The following is an 8700-nucleotide window of genomic DNA, read 5'->3' as shown; positions in this document are numbered from 1 at the left end:
TATATACGTACGATTTCCCCTCCCCCAACTCCCAACAGAAAGTGTCTAACAAACGCCCCAGCCATGGTCGAGACCACAAATTATGCGTGTGGCGCTTCCGCGCCCAAGACGAGGATCTCCTCCAGAAGACCCTGCCCGTGGACATGCGCGAGCAGCAGCAGTCCCAAGCGACTCAACCCTGGCTCGTCCACTCGCTGCCTGTTAACGCCCTGAATTTCTGCGCCTTCTCCCTACTCTTCCTCGATGATCAGACATCCCCAGATCAACAGAAAGCAGCGTCAGACGCCCAGCCACCTGGGCGCGCCGCGCTCTTCGCCGTCCCTAACGCCCTCGACTCAGGCGCAATCGATCTCTTCCACCTGCCGCGCGAAACACGCCTCTGCACCATCCCAGCCGGCACAGCCGCGCAAACGGGGATGGTCATGGCCGTGGCCCTCTTCTACTCATCTAGCCGGGAACTCCACGTCGCGGCCGCCTACGAAGACGGCCAGGTGATGGTTTTTGCGCGGCGAGGTGCGCAGGATGTTTCGGGAAATGCGAGTTTCTGGAAATGGGAGAAGGTTTATGTCGCGCGGCCGCATTCCCAGCCCGCCTTGTCGATTGATGTTTTTCCCGCTGGGGGGTATTTTGTTTCGTCGTCCGCGGATGCGTTGTTGGTCAGGCATCCTGTTCCGGGGTTTGGGGAGACGACTACGCTGAAGACGGTGGATACGAAGCATTCCGGGCAGCAGGGGTTGAGGATTCGGTCTGATGGGAGGGTGTTTGCGACTGCGGGCTGGGATTCGAGGATTCGCGTGTATTCTTGTAAGACGATGAGGGAGTTGGCGGTTTTGAAGTGGCATAAGGAGGGCTGTTATGCGGTTGCTTTTGCGGATGTGGTGGGTTCTGATGTTTCGGGTGGTACTGCTACTACTACGAAGGGTGATGGAGAGTTCTCGCTTGCTACGGTGCAGCGTCAGCGGAATCAGAAGGTCCAGAAGACGCATTGGTTGGCGGCGGGTTCAAAAGATGGAAAGATCTCATTGTGGGATATCTACTGAGGGCATCAATTGCTATATACAAATACACTAGGCAAGGTTGAATTCGCTGGCGCCAGCCATGTGCTCCTTCAGCTTGGCTCGCATCTTTTGGGCCGCCGATGTTGCGTCGTTGGACGATGGGAAATCGTCGTCGTCTCGGCCGCCTGCCTTTCTCTTCTTTCCAACGGTCTTCCTCTCGGCCTTGTAGTCCTTCTTTGCATCCTTGTCCCCAGGGCGCAGGCCGGGGACGTTGATCTTGCTGGGCCGGTCACGCAGGGCGAAACTCTTGGCAAGATGTCCGAGGTGGAGTTCCTTGATGTTGAACATGCTTCGCTCGCTGGCGATGTGCGTGGCATAGGCGCGGATGTGGGATTGGTAGGCTCGTCGGGCCATCTCGAGGTACTCCGAGTTGTCTACTGCCCATCGTTCGAGGTCCATTTGCCAATCGGTCGCTTTCTCTTCCCAGTTCTTGGTCTCGGATGTGATGTTCCCGCCGAACCCGCGCTTCAATATGTCCTCCGCAGTCGTGCGCGTGAGGGCCTTTCCGCCGTCTCGGTACCCCCGCTTCAGAACTTCCACGTAGTTCTCTTCGCAGCCGGGCATCAGGAAGATCAATGCTCGGCCATCCCGTCCAAGACGGGCAGTACGTCCGATTCGATGGGTGTGGTCGTCCGCGCTGAAAGCTGGGTCGTATTCGATGACCAAGTCGACATTTGGCAAGTCCAATCCTCGAGATGCAACGTCGGTGCAGACTAGAACGGATGGCTCGCGTTCGCGAGAGAAGGCATTAAGGGTGGCTGTTCGGACGTGTTGGGGGAGAGATCCGTGGAGCTTATGCAATTTAACCGGGTTCGAAGGGTTAGAGAAGGCAACAGCAGGGGCGATTGTGCCGTGTGGCGATGCTTCAGATTTCGTTTTCACATTATCTTCATCCTCGTCTTCCTTGTCTTCGTTTTCCTCCTCGCTTTCGTCTCTATACTGCTTCTTTCTTGAGAACACCTCGAAATGGAAATCGACCGAGTCCGCACAAGAGACGAATACGATAGCCTTCATGACGGAGCCTTTCCGCATAAATGTTCGTTTCAAGTAGGCAGTAAGAGCAACCAGTCTGAGCTTAGCTGGAACAAGAGCATAAGATTGTTTAAGCTGAGCTGGCACCCTGAAGCCGTCGTCGTCCTTCTTCTTGGTTTCCCCATCCTCGTCGGCGGGGTCTGCCTTGATATGAACGGCGTCCTTCAAACTGATCTCTCCCAGCTTCTGTACATTCATCTTCAACGTAGCGGAACAAAGGATCGTAGTTCGCTTTGTAGGAATACCGGGAATTCGACTGGGTCGTTGTCTGGCATCAAGCTTCTGAATGATCCCCTGTAGTTCTTTCTCGAAACCGAGCTCCATCAACCGATCACCCTCGTCGAGCACCAACCATCTCACATTACTCACGTCCAGCGCTTGTGTATTCTCAAGATGGTCAGCAAGTCGACCTGGTGTAGCCACCAGAATATTTAGTCCCTTCCTAAGTCTCGCCTTCTCCGACTTCTTCTTTTCACCACCAATAACCGTACCGGCCACGATCCAATGCGCGCATCGAAGCAAACTCTCCAAAACAACCGAGATCTGCTTACACAACTCACGCGTCGGAGCCAGGACGATAGCAAACAACCCACTATCACGATGAACGATCGGCTCACCGCTCGAATCTGTGCTCATATTCTTCGGATTCGAAACCGTCATAATCCGCTGCACAAGCGGAAGCAAATAAGCCAATGTCTTTCCGGAACCTGTCTCCGCCTGGATGAACGCATCACTGTCCTCCTTCAGCAACTGTGACATAGACGCCTTCTGAATCCCCGTCGGCGCCTTCAACTCCAACTTCGTCAACAAATGCGCCGCCAAGCTCGGCGACAGCCCCAGATTCGTAAATGTATCCAGTCCATCAATCAGTGGCGCATTCGTCGGCTTCGCATCCTCAGTCGGCTCTTCCTCAGGCACCTCCTCCGTATTCTGGGGCGTAGGGTTCTTCGAGAAAAGGGACGAGACGAACTGTCGCGGGTGTTGCTGGTTCTTATGTTGTGGTTTTCCATGGTCTCCATCGGCATCTGTTTTCTGTCTCTTCGATGGCCGAGATGAGGATACCTGAATGCGATTCGGGTTCAGGGGACCTTTGTTCGAGGATGGTCTCTCCTCGCCGGGCTTCCGGGGGTTGTTGGTGCGGTGTTGGGCGATTTTCTTTGCGCTTAGGCGGTCGCGCCAGGTTCCGCCTTTGAGCTTGGCTTCGGGTTTGATTATGTTGGTGTCGCTGATAGCGAAGTTGAGGAGTAAACCGTCGTCCGCCATTTTGGATGTAATGACGAACTTCTGGTTTTGTTTGCTTGTTTATGAGGGTTTTTGCTTGCTGGGTGAGGCTAGGCCTGCTGCTTTTTTTCGATGGGTCCCGCTGCGGAGGGAAATTTTCTCGGCCCGTTTTGCTTCCGAGCCCTCTCTATGTGCCCTATTTTCCTTTTTGGGTGATGGGGGAAGGGAGACTGCTACGGAGGATCGGCGGTTGCTTTATGTAGTGAATGTGGGTATGAGGTATTAGATTGATAACTGTTAGCATATGTTGCACTCAGTATTTTGTATTGTAACAAGTGGGTCGATGCAAAAGGTTATCCAGACATGTCATATATGTACATTGGCCATTGACAGGGTACGCCTGGTTGTATAACGCTCTTTTGAAGATGATCTATCTATTTGGTATATTTTAACCCCCAGAAGAGCAGAGGGTTCAAGATCGAGGCTTAAAGATCAGGTTGTCGATAAGTCTCACAGCAACCTGTCCATCACCTAGGCCACAGTCTTCGCCGGGCTTAGTTTCTTCAAGAGGAGTCATCTTGACGGCACCGCTTATGATGGCTCCCTTGGCGGGGTCAATTGACTCCACCTCATCCAATGTGTCAGGATCGGCCAAGGATATATAGTCGACTTCATAAAGGGCCCTTTCAGACGGCGACAAAGCCTGTTGTTCGGACAAGACTTGGGATGTCACACTATTAGCAGCACCGAGAATGTCACTTCGCGCCAGCTTGCCGGAGTTGTATGCGTTTTCAGCACTCTTCAGGGCCTTGTAGAGGACGAGGCCAACAGTACGTCTCCGATCTCCCAAGTACACATTTCTCGAACTCATCGCCAACCCGTCATGCTCGCGAACCGTGTCGCCAATCTTGATCTCAGTATCCACATGGAAGTCTTGCACCATGCGCTTGATGACCACGGTTTGCTGGACGTCTTTCTGTCCGAAGTACGCACGGTCGGCTTGAACAATGTTGAAGAGCTTCATGCAGACAGTCGCAACCCCTCGGAAGAAGACCGGACGGGATGCACCCTCCAGCCTCTTTGAGATAGGGGTTATTGTAACAAAAGACCCATCCCCATCAACTTCCGATGAAGGGGGTAATGTAGGGTACATAACCTTCGACGTAGGGGCAAGAATAGCCGTGATGCGACCAGTGGCATTACCAAGACGGGCAAACTCATCGTTCAGTTGTTCTAATTTAGCCACATCACTATCCCAAGTCCGGGGGTAGCTTGAAAGATCCTCATTGACACCGAATTGGGTCGGGTTGACGAAGATGCTAACGAAGACATCGGTGTTTTCGGCCGCCGCTTGTCGGATCAGCGAGAGATGGCCCTCGTGAAGAGCCCCCATGGTAGGAACAAACCCTACGGTCTTCTTGTCCAGCACTAGCTGCCGGCGCATTTGGCGGAGCGGAGGGACATCGCGGAAGACTTGGAAGGAGTACTGGCGGAGGGATGGGGAAGCCATTGAGGCGTTGTTGAAAAAAGACGACGCAGCTGCAATAGAAATTGTTGTTAGAGAAATATGGGCTTGAACACAGTCTAAATTCAGAAGTCTCTTGTAGTCTTACTTGAGAATGCCCGCGCCCACCGAAACATGTTGGAAATTTATTTATGAGGTGGCAGGCTCGCAGATTTCCATGTAGCAGTCAGTGTGCTTCCTCTGTCCCACTGTGGAGCAACAACGGGCTCAGACGCTGAATTGCCAAAGGGACATTGGCCGTTACACCGAACTCTATGAGCTAAAAACTTGCACGACAGGATGCATCAGCCCACTAAGACGGGCGCACATGCTCTCTGATTGCAGAAGGTGATGGTCGATCGTCGTGCTCTCGGCTTCTGCGTGGAAATCATCCTTCGCGGGACTCGGGAAGAGGAGCTCTAAACTTGCCCACTTCGGGCCTAACGCTCGGCGCCCGTTTCGGTTAGACAGCCCCATCAACCTGCTTTTTCTCTTACGTACAGCTCTGGCGCCATGGTTGCATGTACTCTGTGTAATTTATTACTGGTCCGTACGCCGCAAGGACCGTGCTATCTCACGTGACTCTATCCGAGGTAGTGACTCTGGGGAAATACCGGGGGATGATCAGGCCCTTTTGTTGGGAACTGAATCACAACAATATTCTACCGCTCACGTTGCTATGAAACCTTCTTCCCTATACTCCGGGCGACCATTCATGTTATGACCGCTGTGTCTCCTGTGCTTCTGAAGTCCATGGCAGCCGGACCTCCTGTCATTCTCCCTGATTAGCTTCGTTCCCGCTCGTACCTGTATAGCTACTTCTCCGCTCTCTCCTCTATCCAAGATGCCATCCGAGAAGGGTCCCGTGGATCAATCGCCCCCAGACTTGGAAATTGTTGGAGATAAAGTCACCATCATCCCAGTGGATTCACTGGAGGGCCAGAACCTCAAGATGACGGAATTACCGAGCGGAATCTTGTCCATCATATGGCACGCTTTCGGGAGAACCCGTTCGACTTTCTACGGGAAGTGAGCCTCTATATGTCAGGTACTGGCTGGCGCGCATACGACGATGTGATCGGGCAGCCTATATTTTACTCCGGATTTTCGGATCGGATGAAGACGAACATCCTCGCAAGCTCTCTCTTACGCAGCAAGGTTAAGGAACTGGCCGAAGCCCGATTATCGGTAGAAGAGAAGGAGGGCCTCTTAGATGTGAAGCCGGGCCCTTTGCCGAAGAAGAAGGCCCATCGGCGGAATGAGATCGAGAGTAACCTAAAGGAGGTGGTTGACTCTATGCTGGACAATATGATTTGCAAGATGGAGAGCCGGCGGTTTATCCGCGGCGCATATTATCTCTGCACTCAGCTTCTCACGCGTGCTTATCACCAAGGTAGGCCTGTGTTTGAGCTTTTTGTGAGAGTTTATCTCTAATGGTCGCAGGAATTCACGTATCGAGTGAAGAAGTTCTGCGCTTAAGGTCCGTTGCAGCAGAAGCGGCCAAAAAGAAGCAGTCTATTGTCTTTTTGCCGTGTCACAAGTCGCATGTTGACTATGTTTCTCTCCAACTTATCTGCTACCGCTTAGGGATTGGTTTACCTGTCGTCGTGGCAGGCGACAATCTGAACATCCCGTTACTGGGGCCTTTCTTGCAGCATGCTGGTATGATATAATTCTATACCCTCTCTCATATTCATGCTAACGACTGCAGGGGCCATGTGGATTAGGAGGAGCTTTGGAAATGACCCGTTGTATAATACCGTCGTCCAGGCTTATATTGATACAATGTTGCAACAAGGGTTCAATTTCGAATGTTTCATCGAAGGCGGGCGGTCTAGAACTGGAAAGTTGTTATCGCCCAAATTCGGAATTCTGAGCTTCATATTAGACAGTGTGCTATCCGGCCGTGTGGAGGACACAATCATCTGCCCCGTTAGCACACAATACGATAAAGTTATTGAGACTGAGTATGAAAGAAACCCTTTACAAACGTACACGCTTGCTGACATTGCCTATAGATCCTATATTAGCGAGCTTCTTGGTCAGCCGAAGCGCAAAGAGAACCTTGCGGATTTCCTTTCGTCTTCTTCTGTATTATCCCTGAAGCTAGGTCGGGTAGATGTTCGATTTCACGAACCTTGGAGTCTGAGGGAATTTGTCACGCAGCAATTGTCCCGATTACCAGACCAGATTGGCGTAAATAGTGGCAGGAAACTCAATTATGAAGAAAGAGGCCGAATCCTAAGGACTTTGGGTTATAGAGTTCTTTCGGAGATCAATGATGTCTCTGTGATGATGCCTACAGCTTTGGTTGGTACCGTGCTGCTAACGCTTCGCGGGCGCGGCGTCGGCAAAGCGGAGCTGGTGCGTCGGGTGGAGTGGCTTTGTGAGCGTGTGCGCATGAAGGGTGGCCGGGTTGCACACTTTTATAGGTATCCGACTGAGGTGGTCGTTGATCGTGCCCTTGAGGTCCTCGGGTCGAAGCTCGTGGGTGTAGTAAGCGGTCTTGCTGAGCCGACATACTACGCTGTGGATCGCTTCCAGCTGTCTTTCTATCGCAACATGACCATTCATTTATTCATTACGGAAGCGCTGGTCTCGGCAGCTATGTACACGAAGGTCAAACGGGGTGGTGGCCCATCTCATCAACGAATTTCATATACGGATCTCTTAAACCAAGTTTCTTTTCTTTCGCAGGTATGATACCACTTTCCCTTCCCTGGCGAAATCACTAACACCTTCCAGCTTTTCCGTGGTGAGTTCATCTTCCCTCCGGAGGGGTTGACTACCAATTTAGAGAAAACTCTCCAGGGACTCGAGAAAGATGATGTTATCACCGTCTCTAGGGATTCCTCCGGCACACCTCTGTCCGTTGAGCTAAGCGATGCGGAACGGCAGTGTGGAAGAGAGAACTATGACTTCTACTGTTTCTTGATCTGGCCATTTATCGAGGCTTCATGGCTCGGCTCGGTGTCTCTGCTTGGACTCACCCCTCCAGTCAATGAACAGAAGGATATCTGGATCGACTTGAAGAAGGCGCAGGATAGTGCTCAGCTGGTAGGTCTATGTCTGAAATTTATCCAAATAGTTATAAGCCTAACCATGAGGACAGCTTGGCAAAACGTTGTACCATCAAGGCGACTTGTCCTATTTCGAAGCCGTCAACAAGGAGACCCTCAAAAACTCATACCAACGCTTCGCGGAAGAAGGTATCATCCTCGTTCGCAAGAGCAAAGAATCACGCGCTGCACCTGTGGTGAAGCTTGCACCCGAATGGACACCCGAACGGGACCCGTCCACCGGCAAGCTATTGCCTCGTGGACGCCTTTGGGACTTCACCGAGTTGATTGCTCAGTCTAGGCGCGAGGGGTGAGTCATGCTCTTATCCCTGTTTTTCAAGTTTATTATACTAATCTCGAGCAGGAAAAATCGTCGAGATGGCGCAACGGTCTCCTCTCGCGTTCTGATCATGACCGACTTGGTCGGCCGTAAACTATTTGAGAGCGCCGCAAGCCCTGACTTGGAAGACAGCGTAGACGTTTCAGCTCGACAACAGCGCAGAAAAGACATTACGCCCAGCTCTAAACTTTAATACTTACTCGTCGCATGGATTTTTATATTTTGTTACGGATTGTTTATAATCGTTTACTATTCTAACCCGCCTCCTTGCCTTGTGAATACCCTTACTCTACTTGAACCCTTTGTATGTAACTATTTCCTTTTTGTGCATACGTACCCGATCATATATTTTAGTCGCCATGTGGTCCAGTTTCTGAAGCATACACGTCTTTTCAGAGTCTTCTATTTGTTAACAAGAGTTAAATCTATCTGAAGTACAGTATCAGCCTCTAAATTACTTAGATTGTGGTTACAGAGTATGCCAAT

The 8700-nt window shown here is 51.5% G+C and overlaps 4 protein-coding genes across 4 annotated transcripts; 2 read left to right on the top strand and 2 right to left on the bottom strand.

Annotated features, from left to right (window-relative positions):
• Positions 1–143: 143 nt before the first annotated feature.
• ANOM_004182 (WD40 repeat domain-containing protein) lies at positions 144–1040 on the top strand (the record flags this gene model as incomplete). The annotated part of the gene is made up of 1 exon (XM_015549439.1): positions 144–1040. One exon carries the CDS (start codon positions 144–146, stop codon positions 1038–1040), a length of 897 nt encoding a protein of 298 aa, XP_015408391.1.
• Positions 1041–1067: 27 nt separating this feature from the next.
• dbp7 (putative ATP-dependent RNA helicase) lies at positions 1068–3353 on the bottom strand (the record flags this gene model as incomplete). Its single annotated transcript, XM_015549438.1, has 1 exon — positions 1068–3353. One exon carries the CDS (start codon positions 3351–3353, stop codon positions 1068–1070), a length of 2286 nt encoding a protein of 761 aa, XP_015408393.1.
• A 430-nt stretch (positions 3354–3783) lies between these two features.
• Positions 3784–4952, bottom strand: ANOM_004180 (pantoate--beta-alanine ligase PAN6; the record flags this gene model as incomplete). Its single annotated transcript, XM_015549437.1, has 2 exons — positions 3784–4850; positions 4925–4952. The coding sequence occupies 2 exons, from the start codon at positions 4950–4952 to the stop codon at positions 3784–3786; spliced, it is 1095 nt and encodes a 364-aa protein (XP_015408392.1).
• An 850-nt stretch (positions 4953–5802) lies between these two features.
• On the top strand, positions 5803–8484 carry ANOM_004179 (lysophospholipid acyltransferase family protein; the record flags this gene model as incomplete). Its single annotated transcript, XM_015549436.1, has 7 exons — positions 5803–6208; positions 6259–6477; positions 6527–6782; positions 6834–7512; positions 7561–7872; positions 7928–8184; positions 8239–8484. The coding sequence occupies 7 exons, from the start codon at positions 5803–5805 to the stop codon at positions 8405–8407; spliced, it is 2298 nt and encodes a 765-aa protein (XP_015408394.1). The 3' UTR covers positions 8408–8484.
• Between the last annotated feature and the right edge of the window lie 216 nt (positions 8485–8700).

Source organism: Aspergillus nomiae (assembly GCF_001204775.2).
Source record: "Aspergillus nomiae NRRL 13137 chromosome Unknown contig00080, whole genome shotgun sequence".
NCBI lineage: Eukaryota > Fungi > Ascomycota > Eurotiomycetes > Eurotiales > Aspergillaceae > Aspergillus > Aspergillus nomiae.
Note: the sequence above shows the minus strand (reverse complement) of the source record. Positions and strands in the feature narration are given on the sequence as shown.